Source organism: Sebastes fasciatus, chromosome 17 (assembly GCF_043250625.1).
Source record: "Sebastes fasciatus isolate fSebFas1 chromosome 17, fSebFas1.pri, whole genome shotgun sequence".
Classification (NCBI taxonomy): domain Eukaryota; kingdom Metazoa; phylum Chordata; class Actinopteri; order Perciformes; family Sebastidae; genus Sebastes; species Sebastes fasciatus.
The window spans coordinates 9,248,942-9,268,125 of record NC_133811.1 but is presented as its reverse complement, the minus strand read 5'-3'; the positions used below and the strand labels follow the sequence as shown (position 1 = coordinate 9,268,125).

General features: G+C 42.3%; 1 protein-coding gene across 3 annotated transcripts in view; it reads right to left on the bottom strand.

Annotated features, from left to right (window-relative positions):
- LOC141755003 (growth factor receptor-bound protein 10-like) overlaps window positions 1-19,184 on the bottom strand; it is a 64,092-nt gene that overhangs the window by 7,552 nt on the left and 37,356 nt on the right. Inside the window, exons 1-13 of one of the 3 annotated variants that reach the window (XM_074614546.1) lie at window positions 16,645-17,381; window positions 15,390-15,468; window positions 15,060-15,216; window positions 11,838-11,953; window positions 9,586-9,660; window positions 8,185-8,322; window positions 7,196-7,306; window positions 4,936-5,034; window positions 4,315-4,392; window positions 2,801-2,917; window positions 1,142-1,208; window positions 920-1,007; window positions 445-538 (exon numbers count right to left, since the gene is read on the bottom strand). In XM_074614546.1, coding sequence (XP_074470647.1) covers window positions 445-538; window positions 920-1,007; window positions 1,142-1,208; window positions 2,801-2,917; window positions 4,315-4,392; window positions 4,936-5,034; window positions 7,196-7,306; window positions 8,185-8,322; window positions 9,586-9,660; window positions 11,838-11,953; window positions 15,060-15,216; window positions 15,390-15,395 — 1,146 coding nt within the window. In that variant the 5' untranslated portion in view covers window positions 15,396-15,468; window positions 16,645-17,381. Of the gene's footprint in view, window positions 1-444; window positions 539-919; window positions 1,008-1,141; window positions 1,209-2,800; window positions 2,918-4,314; window positions 4,393-4,935; window positions 5,035-7,195; window positions 7,307-8,184; window positions 8,323-9,585; window positions 9,661-11,837; window positions 11,954-15,059; window positions 15,217-15,389; window positions 15,469-16,644; window positions 17,382-19,184 lie in introns of those variants that run through there. The other 2 variants (XM_074614545.1, XM_074614544.1) reach the window with 2 other exon arrangements.

Genomic DNA, 19,184 nt, shown 5'->3' with positions numbered 1-19,184 from the left:
TTGTATCGATATGAGGGACATGGGACCAGGGATAAAAATGCTGTGCAGTTCCTCGTAAAGTGGGACACCTGGTCACCCTACATGGACAACCCTACTCTGTTATAATATGGGTGAACTGGCCCTTTAAGCCAATTCAAGTTGATTTCTGTACTGTAACAAAATAAATTCTCAGAACATTTAGAAAAGGTGGACCTGCTTTAAATTTGCAGTGACAGATATGTGTCTTTGACTGTTCTTTTGCAGCTGTGTTTTGAGGCTACGACTGCATTAATTGAGCTACAGCATGAAATGTACAAATTGGTAATATTACTGACAGCACAATTTTGAGTTGTGTAATATTCTAAGAGAGTAAAGCAGCGTGAAGTACTTCAGTGGATTTTACAAGAGAGCATGACATATATTTGAATGCAGTGTAATGTGACCGTGTTGTGTCGTGTGACTGACCGGTAGGATCTGGAAGTGCTTGATCTTCTGGTGGTGGCACAAGGTGAGCACGAACGCCTTGGGATTACTCTGACTGTCCCGCAACAGGAATAACCTGACACACACAACATCAGAGAGAAATGGTTAAACTGCATCATGAAATATATCACTGCTGGTGGGTTTTATACTATTAACATTTCAAATGCTTGACGATCATGAGCTGAGGGAGCTGTGAATCTTATCTTAATCCACTGGGTAAAGGCTAAAATGCCGCGACTGTCAAGTCAAAGAGCTGTTTTTAGACACCAACATTTTAGAGATTTAAGCTTGTCTTGGCAGCAGTGATGTCTCTATTTTTCATATTTTTTACTTCACTTTCCAGAAGCTTTCTGCTGCATTTTACATGAGCAACATTTAGCATGAGATAACATCACATCAAACCAAAACTTCCTAAACGAGCCTCTAAACCTTTTCACACTCATATAGTTGTTCTTACCCGTCTACTTGGCCTTGTTGAATGATCATTTTGTGGGCTTCCTCTCTCATGATGCGACCATGAAACCATATCTGTGTCCTGTGGATCACTGCAAGAAAGACATCTATGAATCAGTGTATCTACCACCAGCCCTAGGCAAGCAAAACTAAACACCCAAATAGACACTACGACTGTCCGTATAAGGTGATGGATGTATTTGTTAGTGGTCTGAAGTGAGAGTACCTGTGCTCAGAGAGGATGGGTGCAGGGGGCTGGGACTGCCCAGGACATTCATACGCTGGCTCCGTTTCTATGGGGAAGAAAGTGTGCTACATTTACCACAAGATAACAACATATACAACAAAATTATATCAGATCAGCCTCCCAGCTTCAAGCCTTGACCTTCCTTCATGGCATACTGAAATACACTGAAGCAGTCATTTCAACCCAAATTAGGGCTGTCCCAAAGACTGGCTTAAGGCATAGGCCACATAGGCGGTCGCCTTGGGCGCCACCTTCTAGTGGGTGCTGGTTGCCCTCTAAATAAAAAACAATTTAATAAAAAAAACTCTCTCTGTAACTCTCTTTCTCATCTCAACTTATCTGTCAATAAAAGTGTAAATTGTAGATAAACTGACAAAACACTTTTAAGCCAACAAAATCAAGGACCATTTATTTATTTATTTTATAATAAATACAATAATGAAAATAAAAATCTTCATTTTTTGTCTTAAAACCATTGTGCTATGTGATGTGTGTTTACGGAGGGCATAGCGCTGCACCGCGTCTTTAGGTTTAGTTTAAGGCATTTATTTTTAAGGATTCTGTTATTCTACAGTATTGTTGTTTATATTTGTTATTGAATAAGAGGCATTTTCTAAAATGTTTGGTGTGTTTTATACATGTTTGTAATCCCAGAGGGATAAAAAAAAACAACAACAAACAAATTAATATCTGAATCCCAAAATTGAAAACCGAATGTCTACCCAACAAACAAATAACCAAATAATCACATACAGCCCTAAAACCAAACACAAAGAATTAGATTTTGTAGTACAATAAACAAACATCGTAATTAGAGCTATTAGAACAAATTTGTTTTAACGCCACTAATTTCTTTAACGCATTAGTGCAACTTAAGATTTTTAGTTTGTAGCGGGCTCAGCTCTAGAGCTAAAGTGAAGATACCAGTATCATAAGAAATAAGAAGACCTAAGGAATCCATTGATACCAACCACGTCATACTAGCTTGTCGCGAAGGAGGCTAAAAATAAACCTGTGAGGGTTTCTGGACAATATTTGTCATTGTTTTGTGTTGTTAATTGATTTCCAATAATAAATATATAAATACATTTGCATAAAGCAGCATATTTGTCCACTTCCGTGTTGATAAAAGTATTAAATACTTGACAAATCTCCCTTTAAGGTACATTTTGAACAGATTAAAAATGTGCGATTAATGTGCGATTCAATATTTTAATCGATAGACAGCCCTAATTGTAACGCATTGCTGTTGCCCACAACCAAAAAAATGGAGTGAGCAGCTGCTTTCTGCTTTAGCTTCCTCGGAGCTGTGATCTCAGCAACAGATAAGTGGAGCTGCTGCACACTTGAATTTACTAAGAAAAGTGATGCAGGGAAAGACAAATTAGTCCAAAATGGAAAAAAAAGGTTCTTGCACAACGATGTTGGTCAAAGATGTTTGTGAAAGAAAAAGCTCTGCTATCGAATGACTTGTGACAACAGTATGGAAGGATTAGTTTGTCTGATACAAACTGAACCAAGGTCGATAAAATGGCATTTTTAAACACTGGAGGAAACTATCTTTTGTGTTAATCACATCAAACAACTGAAGCTGTTCATGTGTGTCTTCGGATTTCTGCTATTTCCCAAGCTCCTTACCCTCCAGGTCTGTCCCTCCTCCAGGGCAGCGCTCTGGGCCTCGACGGGGTTGTCGATGACACGACCGGTCCGCCCGGAGAAGTCCATGGCGACCAGGGAATTCTCAGATACACTCCGCTGTTAGGAGACGTGGCAGAGTTGGGAAGGGGGTAGGTGGGGAGTCGGGGGAGGGGGTACACAAGGAGCACGGTGTAGGGGTGGTGATGGGTGGGGTGGGGGGTAGTAAAGGGTCAGAGGTCAAACAAGCCAGACACACTCACTGGGGCATGACAAATCCTGTCTGCACACAGACCCACTTCAGTCAATCCACAAAATGCCCCTCTGAGGAAAAGCACAAGCTTCTCCTGCTCAAAGGATTCAGATCTTCTTCGAATGAATTACTAAAGTCTGAAAATAAAGTCAATTGAACAACTGCGCTTCGTTCTGAACGATCATTATCATAATTTGCATGATATATAGTGTACACTGATGTTAAAAACTAGAGCTGCAACAATTAATCAACTATTAAATGAATCGCCATCTATTTTGATAATCAATTAATCTGTTTGAGTAATTTTTTTAAGAATAAATTCTCTGATTCCAGCTTCTTAAATGTGAATATTTTCTGTTTTCTTTACTCCTCTATGACATTTAACTGAATATCTTTGAGTTGTGGACAAAACAAGACATTTGAGGACGTCATCTTGGGCTTTGGGAAACACTGATCGCCATTTTTCATCATTTTCTGACATTTTATAGACCAAACAACTAATCGATTAATTGAGAAAATAATTGACAGATCAATCGATAATGAAATAATCGTTAGTTGCAGCCCTAGACAAAAGACAAGACAACGTAAAACACCTCCTGTTGTGAGGTGATTAGTCTTGGTGTAACACAACATATAAGTACACGGGTTTCTGTTTGCTGTGTGTGCAATATTATAACACTGCATGTGTGTCTGAGCATTATGTAAACGTTCACTTTTAAATAACTCTGGGATAAGATGTTGATTTAACAAATCATTCTTATGCAAAACAGAAAAGTGATCCAACCCATAGTGTTTCCTCTTGAGAAGAGCGAGGTGGTGATTCGCCATCAGCTAATTAATGGATCAATGTGGATCGGTCTTGGCTGAGTTGGGGTATTAAGGCCCTGACACACCAAGCTGACGGTCGGCCGTCGGACGTTTTTTTGCGGCATATCCCGCACCGTCGGGTATATTAACAACGGTGTGTATATTCGCCGATCTCGGTCTTCTGGTTTCCCTTTTTGAATGATGAATACAGACTACCGCCGCCTGCTGGTGTGGAGAGTTATTTCATCTCACGCAGGCGCAGAACGTACGTGCTAACTGGCCGTCGACTGTAGTCTTTGCGTTGCGTTCAAATGCAACCTGTCAACCAAGACAAAAGGCGACGTGAGGCGACGCAACAGTCGGCCTTCATCGCTGCCAGTTCTTTGATGACGGCTTGGTGTGTCTGGGCCTTTAGAGTGACGTTGTAAGAAGGTGATGTCAGAGAGCAGATACTCACCACAGGGGCCGAGAAAGGCGAGAGGTTAGACTTCCTCTGCTGGGGAACGTTGTAGCTCTGATACAGTACTATCCCATGCTGTGAGGACACAAGAGAAAAGACGACATCAACTCGTGATTCCAAGAGCTGACAAAATGTAATTAACAGTTTACATGCAAAGATTTGTGGCAGACAGTGGCTCAGGTTGCAGAAATGTAGTAGGGATGTGCATTTCAAGTAAAAATACAATGCGATAATCACTAACGAAGATCTGACTCGATGAATTTAGGCTTTATTTTGACCAAATTGTTGGAACAATGGAAAGACCAAGACGGTTTTTGATGGGTATTATTTTGTTTCTGTCGACTGTAATAAATGCAGATTCCACTGTTCTGATTGCATTAAAAAAATTAACTTTTTTTACTCAGATTTGATGCATATGGTGGTGTGTTCTTTTTATTATATCAGTTTTCCTAAAATTAGATTTAAAAAAAATCGCAATATATTGAATCGTAACCCCTATATCATGATATGTAGCTTATCGCTAGATGCTTGCCAATACACAGCCATACTGTGAACTATACAGTAATACAACCCCTTGGATTTAACTACAATAACAACATATGAAAGTAAAGGAAGTACTTTGAGCAGTCTGAAGGCAGTCATCCAGCAGGTCCGGCTCTGTTCGTCCTCAGCACACAGCATCTTTAGCTCCTTACAGTCACCCCTCACTTTGCTGGGCTGTAAACAAAACAGTAGACACAGAGGGACATAATGTAACGTCAGTTCTTCATGGTTTTCTCCTGAAACTTGATTTAATATTGGTTAAAACAAAATGGATCTGGGGAATTAAGTTTAAGATAATCAAATGCAAATCCCAATAATATTCACCAAAAATAAAGAGTCCAGAACTCAACACAAAAACACCCCTTTTTAGGGATTCACCAATAAACAACAGAAGATAGAAATTCAGTTTGTTCAGTTCATTTATTTCACCACGAGTAACTCCTCTTCCCAAACAATCAATAAAGGATATCTCAAAAAGTAAATAAACCCGAAATCTCTGACACTACTCCGGTACCGGGCAGTCGATCGTCTTCGTGCACACACATATTAAATATCATTTTCAATCTTTGGGCTTGGGGTATCAAGTATTTTTAAGTCAAAAGGAGTCTAAAGTCATCAAATTTGTGACTCAAGTCCAAGTCATGTGACTTGAGTCCACCGACTGGTTTCTGGTAATTCAGTTTTCAATCCTGTGACATGGCAGGGCGAGACTACAGCGCCAAGAATGTGTTATTTCTGCTTGGTATAACGTGCAAAAACGTGTTTTCAAGCTGCACCATTCTTACTTTTAAAATTTGTTTTTCTAATGGGTTTACATGCAAATAATGGAATATCTTAAATGAAAAAATATAGCTTTATTCATTTACATAAAACTACATTAAAGAATAAAAAGGTCTAGATGAGAATGCCCTAATAACGATAAAGAGAAAATGTCTGGACCTCGTTAGCGCAACATTCTCCAAATGCATCAGTTGGACCTTGAAGCCCATTTTAAACATCCTCATATGAGCATTTTTTTTTTTTTAAATCATACTTTTTATTGTTTCCTTAAGAAAAAAAGACTACAACAACCTAAACCACAACATATAAAATACAATGTATATATAACAGATAGTAACTGTAAATTGAAAAACAAACTAGAGAAAAAAGGTAATAATAATATTAATAATAATAATAATAATAATAATAATAATAATAATAATAATAATAAAATATAAATAAATAAATAAAAATAATAAATAAAAATATAATATATATTTTTTAATTAATGAATAAAAAAAATATATATATATATATATTTATAGCACTTCCGCATATCCCAGCGGTCCCACCCCCCGCACACGATAGATACAGAGTACATACTGTGTATTTAAGGCACATTTACAAAAGAGTAAATAAAACAGAATAAAAAAATAATTAAATAATATGAATATAATTAAATAGAATATTAAAACAGAGCAGTTTTTTTTTCTAAAGTCAGACAAGGAAATTATTTGTAAGACCTGCTTGTCATTTATTTTTCCAGGTACCATATGACACCTCTAACAGTCAATAAATTACATTTTATTGTGCCCTCCAGCATTTAATCTATGCAAAAAAAAACAATATAAGGTATTAAAGTCCTACTAGTAAGGACCATACCAGCATCGCAGCACAGACTGTCTCCTTTCCCCTCCATCAGTAACAAGGACGTTAGACACACTGCTCCTTAGATGCAACCCCTACCGGTAAATTAATTCATGTCACCATAGCAACAATCCAGCCACCCCCAGCCGCCAAGTAAAATCCCTTACCCAATCCTGCACTGTCACCCCCGCTGACAGCATCTGACACGCCGGTCGTCTGGTGTGTGTGTGTGTGTGTGTGTGTGTGTGTGTGTGTGTGTGTGTGTGTGTGTGTGTGTGTGTGTAAGAGAGAGGTAAGGGTGTTAGGTGGGCCAGATTCCCTGTACCATCCTGGCTTATCCCAGTGGGCTTATCCCAGATCAGCAGGTGACCCATCACAGATTACTCCTGGAGTGGGACACACAGTGCTGAGTGTGTGTTTGAACCCCCGCTGGGCGGTTTTAACCCTTCTGTCCTCAGAGACACACAAGATATAATATATATGAAGAGGGGAAGCAGGTGCATCTGTTAATAAGAGGTGATCACGTAACTATATGATACAGTTTCTCTTCTTTTATGGGGTTTGAGGGAATCATTATGCCTTAAAATAAAGAATCTCTAATCACTAATTTGTGCTGGAAAATGATCCCATCCAACCTGGCAGATGAATGCCAATCTCCAGCAATGGATTAACTGAGTTACTTAGGTTGCAGTGTTTTCTTGTGTGTTACCTTGATGCAGAACTGGTAATCCGTGGGAGCGTTGTGGAGTTTTCTGCCCGCGATGATGGTGAAGACGTTGCTGTCATCCAGATCTGACAGCAGCTGCAGGTGTCGGGGCTCCTGTTTAGTTGTGGGGAGGCAGAGGTAAAGGGATATCAGCAACAACTTAAAGAAAAGACTTATAGACTGCTTTAAAAAGGTGTAGTGTGTACGATCTGGCGGCATCTAGTGTTGAGGTTGCAGATTGCAACCAACTGAGACATTATTGAACTTCTCCCGTGGTGCCAAGCCTGTAGGAGAACTACGGTGGCCGAGGCAAAAACGCAAAAGGCTCTCTCTAGGGCAAGTGTTTGGTTTGTCCGTTCTGGGCTACATATGGGCTCTTATTTTCAGGTGATTATACACTGAAGAAAACATACTTATTAATATTATATTCCATTTATGCCAATAGAGTGCTACAAGAATGAGTCCTAAAACCCAGAAATGAGTCCGCATTTTAGCACTTCCGGTTCACTCGTCTTGAAATTTTTTGAATGGGGTTTTAATTAGATTCCTGAAATATGTCTGTGGTTAACACAAGCTGAAGAGATTTTTTTTTCTACAATATGAAATACATCAATAAATACCCCACTCGTGAATTTTGAAGCTTTTATAGGTCTTAAAAAAGGTGGTTGCTAACAAGTGGCTAAATGAGACTACTAAACGTCATCACGCCAACTCGTCCGCCTTTACAGCCTTGTTGTGTATACACGCGCTTATGCGACCGTGGTGTAATTTGTTTATAGCCTAAGTTTGGTTCAATAAAATACAGGAAGTTTGGTTTTATTAATGACATATCAAAACTGTAATGTTGCAACCGTAAGTAAGAAAACTTGAACATTTGCAACTCAACTATTTTACACTAAGAAAGTTTGTCAATCATGAAATGTGTCAACTGAAAAATTAAACCATAATCATCTATTTCTCCTTTCAGAATTAAGACATCAGTAACTCATTACCTTGGATGTTCCTTTAGTAGAGTAGTAGAGCCCGGAGCGTCGCAGGAACGTGTAGAGTTTCTTCCAGGACCTGCGTCCCGGCTCCTTCACGTACAGATAGCCCTGGATCTCTGGACAGCTGCTAGAGTTCAGAAAGTTCTGCAAAAACACACAAACGGCATCTATTGGGAACACTGCTGCAGAACTGAATGTACATAACACACAGGTTTGTGCTTCACACTGGAAACTACATGTTCATAACTGATTAAAAAATGATTGTGTTTAGAGATCGCAGTGACTAATGAGGCAGGATTTTGTCTATATTCCTAAAAATCTGGCGGTAGCAACACTGCTGCATGTAATTAGCAAATTTCAGGAACTGTATGTGTGCATGCATATTTTTTGACTACCAGATGTCCTCACAAAGATAAAAATCCTCCTGAATAAGAGCATTTCCTGCTTTCACTCCTTTTTTCCAGGGTGGCTACTTTAGAGGTAGGATTTAGGTCAACGTATCCTCATACAACGGTTCATAAGATTTCTTACGAAAAGTTATTCCTAATTTTTTGTGCATTTTCCTACGAATATCCAGCAACATGTGACGCGAGTGTCAATTTCCACCAGAAGTGCTGCCACTTAAGTACGGAAGTTACATGACAAAAACTACTTGGTAGGGTTTAGGAAAAGTTCACGCTTTGGGTTAAAATAACTCTGGAAGTGGCATAACTTAAGTACGGAAGTTACGTGGCAAACCCTACTTAGTCATGGTTAGGAAAAGATGGCGGTTTGGGTTAGAATAACTCCGGAAGTGACGCCACTTAAGTATGAAAGTTATGTGACAAAATCTACTTGGTTAGGTTTAGGGAAAAAATGTGGTTTGGGTTAAAATATCTCTGGAAGTGGCGTAAGAATGGAGGTTACGTGACTTAAAAACTACTTGGTTAGGTTTAGGAAAAGATCGCGATTTGGGTTAAAATAACTCTGGAAGTGGCATAATTTAAGTACGGAAGTTATGTGACTAAAACTACTTAGCTAGGTTTAGGAAAAGATCGTGATTTGGGTTTAAATAACTCCAGAAGTGGCATAATTTAAGTACGGAAGTTACGTGACCAATAAATCCACGTTGACTTCTGGTTTCACACGGGGTACGAACAGGGCAAAAGTCCGGGGTTTTTAATCCAAACATCCACTCCGACCTCCTCCCTATGTGGCGTTTGTCGCTCTTTATACTTCCTGATTCACAATTACTATTTTTGTAGGTATAGCTACAAACGGTATATGAAAAACAGCCCGTTTAGGTTTAGGATTATAATGAGATTTAGGATTAAATTAGTGTTTAAATGAAGGATTAGGTAGTGAATCAAGTTCTTACATGTGTGCTATTCAAGACGTATGTGTCCCTTCACTGAGTCATCGCCTCACCTGTAAGAGCTGTGACTGAGGGATTGAGCCATCAGACTCCTGACACCAAGCCACCATCTGCTCTGGAAAAAAGTTCTGGATGGAAAAACACACAGAGAACGACAATGAGTGAGAGAGAAAGAAAGAGAGAGAGAGAGGCACTAGAAACCACTTAGTGCATATGCGAGCTCAGAGTGGGGTAGTGTTTCTCTATGCAGAATACATCTCTCTTTCTCTGTGTGTGTGTGTGTGTGTCTGATGAGCACAAGGACTCAGAGACAAAGTGGTGGGGGCGAGAGAGGTAGATAGAGAGAGAGAGAGAGAGAGAGAGAGAGAGAGAGAGAGAGAGAGAGAGAGAGAGAGAGAGAGAGAGCACTCCAGCCTGGGAGTAGATGCAGTATGATCTCACCCGCTGATGTAATCCCCTTTAGCCAGCAGCGCTACTCTTAGCGTGATTGACAGGCCGCGGCCAGCACTCTGGTGTTTTACTGTGCTCATTACCACAGAGCTGAGGTCACCTGCTGGCTCTGACACACACCTAAATCACCACGGCAATAATGTCACCGTATACCCGGCCAGCACGCAACAGCAGAGCCCCATGCTGAGTCCACATCAGCAGCAAAAGATGCCACGCAAAGCGGCTGTCAGAGGCAGGTCTGTGTCCTTAAAATGATGAACAGCTTTACATTTTAGCTCGCGCCCCAAGCAGACTTCGAATGAGTGCAGAAAGTAGAATGAGCTTCAGCTTCGACATCACCAGGAAGAAGACAGTAATGGGTAAAGCCACCAAACATACTCAGAGATTGCATTGTGTATAAAATTAGACTGATATGGGATAAGAGAAAAATTGTATAGTATTATTGGCAGAATTGGTCGGTATACTACACTTCATGGTTTCAGCCATGCTAGCATCGTGGCTCTTAGGAATGTCGGTAAGTCTGTCTACAACTTTGGACCAGACTGAAGAAACAAAAAACTATTGGATGGATTGCCATGAAATTTGGTACAAACTGAATATAAAGATGGACGACATGACGACTCCCCAAAAGTGAAGCCAAAATATATCAATCTCCCCCTGGTGGCTGGCTGCAGTATAGGTCATAAGTCCCGCCCCCTCCATGTGAGCGGATGGGACATGTGCCAAACTCAAAAATCAAGGTGCACGTCAAATAATCTTTTCCCAAAGATGGTTTCTGTCATTTCATGTAGTTCTTATCATGCTGATGTATGTTCAAGTGGTAATTTTTCTGATAAGTTTGGTTTTAATTAGTTATTTGATGCTATAAAAAGGGGGGTGAGACGTCGTGATTGACAGCTGTGATTGACAGTAGTCACGCAGCCGGAGGCTCAGGAATTGTACGATATAGGAGATGTAACTTGAACTTTCCATAACCGCAACGAGTCTGTGTATTAGAACATGTGATCATACATGTAGTTATAGAGATATTATGCTTAGTTGTTGTTGTATTTCTAGCCAAACAGCTACCGTGGGTGCTAATGTAGCAGCTAGGTGGCTCACACTAACAAGCTGTGGCCATGCTTGGCTCGTGATTGGCTCGGGCGGGTGTGTGGGCGGGACCTCAATACAGACACATCGAGGGAACCAGTGCGATGCGAACTTCCGGGTTGGGCTTCAAAAATACATCGTCATCCAGGCAGTTTACTTGCCAAACTAATGACATTGCCACTGCCAATGAACTAAGTTAGCATTGCCATTTATTGTCATTCATGATGTTACATGATGCCCTTAGCAGACTTGCCAACCTTGAGACCTCAAAAATAGGGAGAATTTCTAAACCAAAGTGGGAGTCTGGGGGTGTAGAGGTGTAGCTGTATTGTTGTCAGGGTGGAAACAGCAGGGTTTATTCACGCCGTACAGTGCCAGAGACAGGTTGAGATAGTGAAAAGGACAAAAAGGTGTGAAAAATTGCCATAAATCGGGAGAAATACGGAAGAATTGTGACCCTGGGAGGGAACCGGGAGAGGGCAATGAAAAACAGGACTCTACCGGGAAAAGTAAAGAAGTATGGCATTAGAAAAATTAAATCATAAAATACTCTGCTCGAAACGCCGAGTCATTTTTCACTAAAAGCAACCAAATGTAAAGGTTTTGGATGTCAGCATGAAGTCTTTGCTTTTCAGCAAATCCAATCCAAAAATATAACGGCTAGAAAATCGTCTGAGCCCCAGCTGTGTGTGTGGGTGTGTGGGGATGCATGCTAAACCGAAGCCAAAGCAGCAGAAATGACTTTTCAGGGATGCAAGAGACTCACCAGGGGGTTCCTGAAGAATTCATATTTGGCATAGTTCTTCCTGAAGAGGAATTTACTGTCGCTGCTCATGGAGGCTTGAACCTGAACCACCAGCTCGTGGTCCTCCAGACATCTCTCTGTATGAGGACACAGAAGGACAGTGTTAGTCACCTCAACTGGCATATGCTGTCCTCAGGGATGTAACTGGAGAGCAAACACAGATTTTAAAATCGGTGTACACTGCTTTAGGGCTCATTTGGTAAAAATCATTCACTCAACCAAGAAAGCATTTTAACGATCTAATTGACACTAACTATAGTTTCGCTGTTCATTGCTCTCTCTCTTTTTTAGGGTTGATCTGCAGCAGAACAAGCATCTCTTTTGCATGCATTTCCTCTCTCTCTCTCTCTCTTCACGTTTCTCTTCTCTTTTTAACATTGAAAGCATATTCTGAGATGTCCTTGTCACCAGAGGACCTTGTTTACGGTAAACTGCTTTGAACCGTGTCCTCTAGCAGCAGGAAACACAACAACCTTTTGATGTGCTAGAACATTATATAGTACTTTTAAAAAAAAATCTGGGTATGTTTCAGTGGAAGTTGGTATAAACGGGAAACAGAGAAAATAGACTTCACCACCCTTTCTTATTCTCATAAAGCTCCATGATGTGAATTCATGGTAAAAGTCATAGTTAGCGCAAAGACTGTGTATAAGAAGTGGACGTAGTCACCGTGACGTCACCCATTGGTTTGTGGACTGCAGTTTTGAGGCCTCGAGTTCGGCATTTTGGCCGTCGCCATCTTGGTTTCTTGCAACCAGAAGTGACACAAGAGGTTGGAGCTAAGTACAACCGAACTCTGAATACAATGTTTTCAGGCGACCAAAAAAGTTAGAATTATCTTTCATGAACTGAAAACACACTGTGAAAGGGTTCAAAATGTAAGTCCAAAACACGGGCAACGGTGTGGTAGCGATCTGTCAATCACAAGGTAGCCACGCCCTAAAGCATCCCCTGCTTTATGCTCTATTTGACTCTAAATGGGACCATAATTTACTAAATGAACATCATGCTGTATTGAAGAAGACTTGAAACTAGCGATTGAGACCATAAACTCATGTTTACAATGTTTACTGAGGTAATAAATCAAGTGAGAAGTAGGCTCATTTTCTCATAGACTTCTATACAATCAGACTTCTTTTTGCAACCAGAGGAGTCGCCCCCTGCTGGCTGTTAGAAAGAACGCAAGTTTAAGGCACTTCAGCAATGGCTTCACTTTTCAGACCCGGAGGTTGCCCACTGAGTTAGCGGTGTTCGCCTTATATACTGCATGTTTGATTGAAATTAAGCACCAACACATCACTAGTTTTACTGTTTCTGTATACAATGACACAGCAAGAAAAAAAAAAGCCTGTTACTAAAAGATGAGCAAGGAAGTAAGAGGTTAAATGAGGAGGGGCTGTGAAAAGAAGAAGCACTGTGAGACAGGGAGGGAGGAGGTGAAGGTGGAGAGGAGAAGTGGTATGAGATGGAGAGGGAGTAGGAGGAGGAGGAGGAGGTGGTGGTGAGGGCATTGCAGGAAGATGATGTCATGTATTTAGGCTGATTGCTGAGAGCAGCGAAGCCATAAGCAAAGTACAAGCCACAGACAAACACACAACCACACATTAAGAGCTCACACAGGCCTAACCTGCTCACTGTGCACCACAGAGGCACAATTACTTTCTCTATGTGTGTGTGTGTGTGTGTGTGTGTGTGTGTGTGTGTGTGTGTGTGTGTGTGTGTGTGTGTGTGTGTGTGTGCGTGTGTGTGCGTGTGTGTGTGTGTTCTCCTCTTTCTTGGAGTTGAGGGCATATGATCTCAGAGTGAGGCCGCTTAGAAATAGATAGTGACAGGATGTTCCAGTTCTGAACGGACACACACACACACACACACATGAAATGATAACAACCAGGATTTAGCACTAATTCTCCAGATTAACTCACAAAGTCTTGTTTTATTAAGACAAAAAAAAATACACACACACTCATATATATATATATATATATATATATATTGGTGAAACTGTAGTCACTTTTTCTTGCTATAAAGTATTCTGGCTGCAGTTAAGGGGTGGAAATGTCCGAGCTCTTTCTGAGAGTGTGTGCACACGCTGGCTGCAAGCGGGGGAATTTCCTGTGGAGGTTTAAGGAAAGATTGATTGGCCGGTAAGGCTAGGGGCTCGTCCGACGGAGAAACGCAATTGGCTCCGTGCAGCTCTGGTATGACGCTTTAGTCCAGGCCTCCCCCCTCCCTTTCAATCTCTCCCTCTCTGTCTTTCTTTCTCTCTCCCTTCATCTCTCTCTCTCTCTCTCTCTCTCTCTCTCTCTTTTTCCCTCCCTCCCTCTCCTCACCTCACATTCCATCTCTCCAGTGCACTTTTTTCCAGATCAAGCAGCAAAGCACAAAGCGATCCTTTGACTCTAAAAATACGACTCGGGAGTAGGAAAGCCTCATCGAGGACAAAGACAGACCCAGAGAGAAAAAAAATAAATAAAGAAATAAATACAGCTTCAAACGGAGACACGGCAAAAGTTAAGAGTCTTGTGTTTTTCTTTTTCTTTTTCTTTTTTTCATGAGCAAACTATTGCGAGGGAACGGGCATGTGAGCAGAACATGGAAAATGCTTAATCCTACGACCAACACACCTCCCTCCCCGAGCCGTATAGAAGGCATACAAGCACTCGTGCCATGCTCAAGTGAACATACACACTGAGGGTACACACAAGAGAGTATCCCCAACCATGCAGAGACACACAAAAGGGGCATAGACACAGACGCACACATACAAGACTCAAACACACCTGCAGAAAAGACATACACCCCTAAAATCCCACTACAGCCAAACATACTGGGATGCAGTGGAAGGTAAACTCTCAGATTGGCTTTTATACGCTTCCTAAAGGCTGATTTAAATCTTCATACCATATTTTCCTGGTATGTATCACAGTTTGCTACAGAAAGACACAGTCTTTTACAAAAAAAGAGAGAAAATAAATACTCCTTTTGGAAAATATAACTGATAATGTAACACATTTTGGCTCATATTAATGGTGGTTAGCTGTCCTGGAAGTCCGACTGCTGTTTAACCGCTAAAAATCTAATCCTGCCAAAAGGAGCATGAATATAGACACAAGAGTGTGCCAAATCCATGCCTGGGTGCACACACACTCTCGCCATATACAGTATACATACACACATCCTTACCAAGGCCAAGAATGGGGTGGTGCTCCACCAGTGTCCAGGCGTTGTCGTCCACACAGTGGCTCTTGTAGACCAGCAGCTGACACACATCTCTGGCCGTCATGTCTGCCGGGATCTCCACCACTTTACCGGCCCCATCCTCGCTCCATACCTTCACTATCTGGAAACACATGGGGATATTGATGAGAATAATGTAAATAAGAGCAGTGAAGGTCATGATTTTTTAAAAAGGCTGGAGACAGTCTCAGAAGGCGTGACGCATCCTGAGCCACAATCTGGGATTTGAATCCGCAGAGAAAAGGGAGAATGTGACAGATCGGAGGCTACATTTACCTCCATAACCAGGTGCTTTGTCACGTCCACTCTTAAAAGGTCCTGTTCACATTATTCTATCGCTCCAACATGAGAACCACTTTAAAAAAACAAAAAACAGAAGGATGACGTCCAGGAAAGGTCGGCCGGCCCCTGCACTCTCAGTTCAACCCTTTTGTCCACAGCTCAACCAAACTTACTCACACGCACATCCACGAATACGCATGTAAACCTGCTCGCGCACAAACCACAAAATGACACGTTTTCTGTCACGTGAGAATATCCACAATCGGAGAAGTGGCAAAAACACATATTCACACTTGGATGGTGAAATAACGCGGCGCATGTTGCATTTTGTCCTTAAAAACGTCACCGCTGGGAGCAGCGAGCGGAGCCAGAGTACCTCCCATTGTTGCGCCATTTTGCAGCCAAGTGCCCAAAGCGAAATTTAAACCGGACGTAATTTGTGTGTGTGTTGCTGCACAGATAACAAGAGACCAGCTGCTTCACACCACTGTACGAGCAGATTCACACACACACACACACACTCACTCGCCACAGAGAAGCTCGCTCCCACACGCAGAGCAACACACACGAGCAGAGGAACATGGGAGAGTGCCCGAAAAAAACCACAAAGACGACACCGATTATCTTCCAGATATCAGAGAGAAATCGCGCGTGTGTGTGTGTGTGTTTCTATGTTTGTATGCATCTTCACACACCCACATACTTAACATCTTCTGTCCACAGCAGGGATTCTGCTGCCCTGCACTTCACACACAGGGAACAACTGTTGGAAATTACATGAAACAAGACACACAGCTAGTGATGGGCGAGGGCCGGAGGGGAGGGGGCAGGAGGGAGGAGGGGGGGGTACGGAAAATAAAGTCGAACAATGGCACCGCGAAGTGGAAACACACAAAACACACAAAAAACGACAGCAACGGTGGCCTAGAAATGACACAAAACACAGTCGCGGCATCGCAAAGAGGGACCCACCAGAAGCAACGTCACAGCGCTCTCTGGCCCTGCAAAGCCAGCCTTCCTCTCTTCCCTCACGCCCCCGTCAGAAAAAAAAGTGATTTCATGACGAGTTTTGTTTGAGAAAAGTTTTAGAAACAGTGAGGGGGGAGAAAAAACGCAAAAAGGTCCTCATCGCTACAAACAGATAACCACACGCACACACACACACACACACACACACACACACAGCTCCCGACGGACATCCAGAAAAGAAAGGAACGCGCACACACACACACACACACAAGTCTCTTACCTCCACAGCCTGAAAGAGGCAACAGTCTGGAGAGCAGGATGGCATTTTCACACTGAGACGCTCTCCAGTGACACAGAGAGACAGAGGGAGAGAGGGAGGGAGGGTGAGGGGAGGGGGAGGAGGAGGAGGAGAGGAGAGGGAGGGAAGGAAGTCAGGAAGAGAGGGAGGGAGGGACAGATTGGCAAGGAGAATGCAAGAGAGGTAAGAGGGAAGAGGGGGGGAGGAAGTGACAGAGGAAGGACGAGAGTGAAAGAGAGACAGAGCGAAAGAGAGACAGCCTGCCCCTTCTTCTCGTGCTGGGCAGCATAAAGGCTGAGCTGCGAGGAGTGGTATGAGCCGCCGCTCCTCTCCTCCTCCCCTTCCTCCCCCTCCTCCTCCTCCCCCTCCTCCTCCTCCTCCTCCTCCTCCTCGCACTGGATTAACCCAGTGTGGGATTTTTAAATGGTGAGCTGCTACCTGTCACGTACTCTACACTCTTATCTTCAGGGCTGCGTTCAAATCCCCTCATCCCTCCCAAAAGGAGATCACCGTCAGCTCCTTTTACCGATGGCGCCGCACTAAAAGTCCCTAAAACACGCCCACAGCTCCCCAAACACACACACACACACACACACACACACACACACACAGATAGAGGGAAACAAGCTCAAACTACTAAGCCAATCACTGTACACACACACACACACATGCCTTATTCTTATGCATCCTACTGACATTTTCTCTGACGGTTTTAATTTCCCCTCCCTCTTATCCTCTTCCTCTTTCTCCTCCTCCTCCTCCTCCTCCTCCTCCTCCTCAGCTGTATGTGAAATACTATGCGAGAGTGCTAGGACCAGAGCAACATGTGTAACGCACACTGACTGGCTTTGGTTTGCAAAGGAGGCAGTTGAAAGAAAACGGTGGGGTGATTCGATCTGAAGCCGTAGGGATCACGTGTCGGGCGTTTGGGCTTTGCTGAGGGGGTCAAGGGAGGAGTAGGGAGGGAGGGAGGGAGGGATGGGGGGGGGGGAGGTGGTTGCTCAGCAAATCTGCCCAGCCGAGAGAGAGAGAGAGAGAGGGAGATAAAGAGAAAGACGGGAGGGTGGGAGAGAGAGGAATAGAGAAAGAGCTATGGAGGAATGTCAGTAATGCAATACTGAGTCATAATAAGGCTCATGTGTAGAGCGCAGGCCAACCCAGCTGGCCCCTAATACAGTGTGTATATGAGCCGTACACACACACACACACACACACACACACACACACACACACATACACACACACATATATATATGTATATATATATACACACACACTCTCTCAAAAGAAGAAGACAAAATGTAAACTATGACAACCAGCTCCGGCAGTTTTTTCACTTTACTGCTCGACTTTTTCCGTGCAGTTTTGCAGCCATCTGGGGAGCAGTACAACGCTGGGCTCCTACGAAGTGCATGTACGTGTGTGTGTGTGTGTGTGTGTGTGTGTGTGTGTGTGTGTGTGTGTGTGTGTGTGTGTGTGTGTGTCTCCCGATATTATACTTTGGTGCTGATTCGATATGTATTGCCATTTTTAAGTATTGTGATTCGATGTTTCTGATTTATTGCGATTTTTGTTCACTTTTGTAACACTAGACCATGGGGAAAAAGTTGAATCATACACTTCTAGGGACTTTTAGTTTGGAAAATATCTAAATTAATGCAGTAAAAATGTTTGATTTTCAGCATGTATGTAGTCAGAGATGTCCTGAAACCAAATATGTCAGTCATTGTCAGGCATTATTTATACATTTTTTCCAGCAACCCAAAAATCAAAGAATAAAGACATTTCCCTCACAAATTAGTGGTATTTTCTTTTTAATTTAAAAAGGGACATGTAATGTTTTATACTTCTGGTGAATATAATCCAATCAATCTTATTTCCATATGTGTATTTTGTATATACAGTACTGTTTGTTAACACCTTATTTTGAAAACCGGACGTAGTCACACGTGTATACTTCCGCTAACTTCGCCAAGTCCGTCTCGAGCTCTCCCGTCAGCTCCGTTCTCTTTATACATCCATGATCATCTCCATCGGGGCCGTTTTAATGCATTTAACATAAATGTCAGTATGTGGGTTTATACAGTTGTAGAGTCGGCTGATTTGACCATGGAGATGAGAGCGGTGGCTGGCTTGACTGTACGTTACCGCAATTATTACGTTTCCTGTCCATGACAGAGTTAGCATGCAGCTTTAGCCATGATGTCTAGCTCTGCTTTTCCGGGCAATGTGTGAAACCCAAAGTGTGTCCATACTTTACTGGATGTGTAGTGTTTACCACTTTGGATTTAAAATGTGAGGGTTCAAGTCCTATCCACACGGGCATCTCCGCTGTTTCCTACTTTCTTACTAATAAAAGCGGTAGCTTCCTTTTTCTGCCGCATAGACTCCAATGAAGCAAAAAAAACGCGATACATAGATGACTCTATTTTTTTCTTCCCTAGAGGCTAATGCATGTTCAGGTATGTGATGAGAAAGAAAGGGTGGGCGTGGGGAGAGATGACAAGCTCACTTTCCTTCTG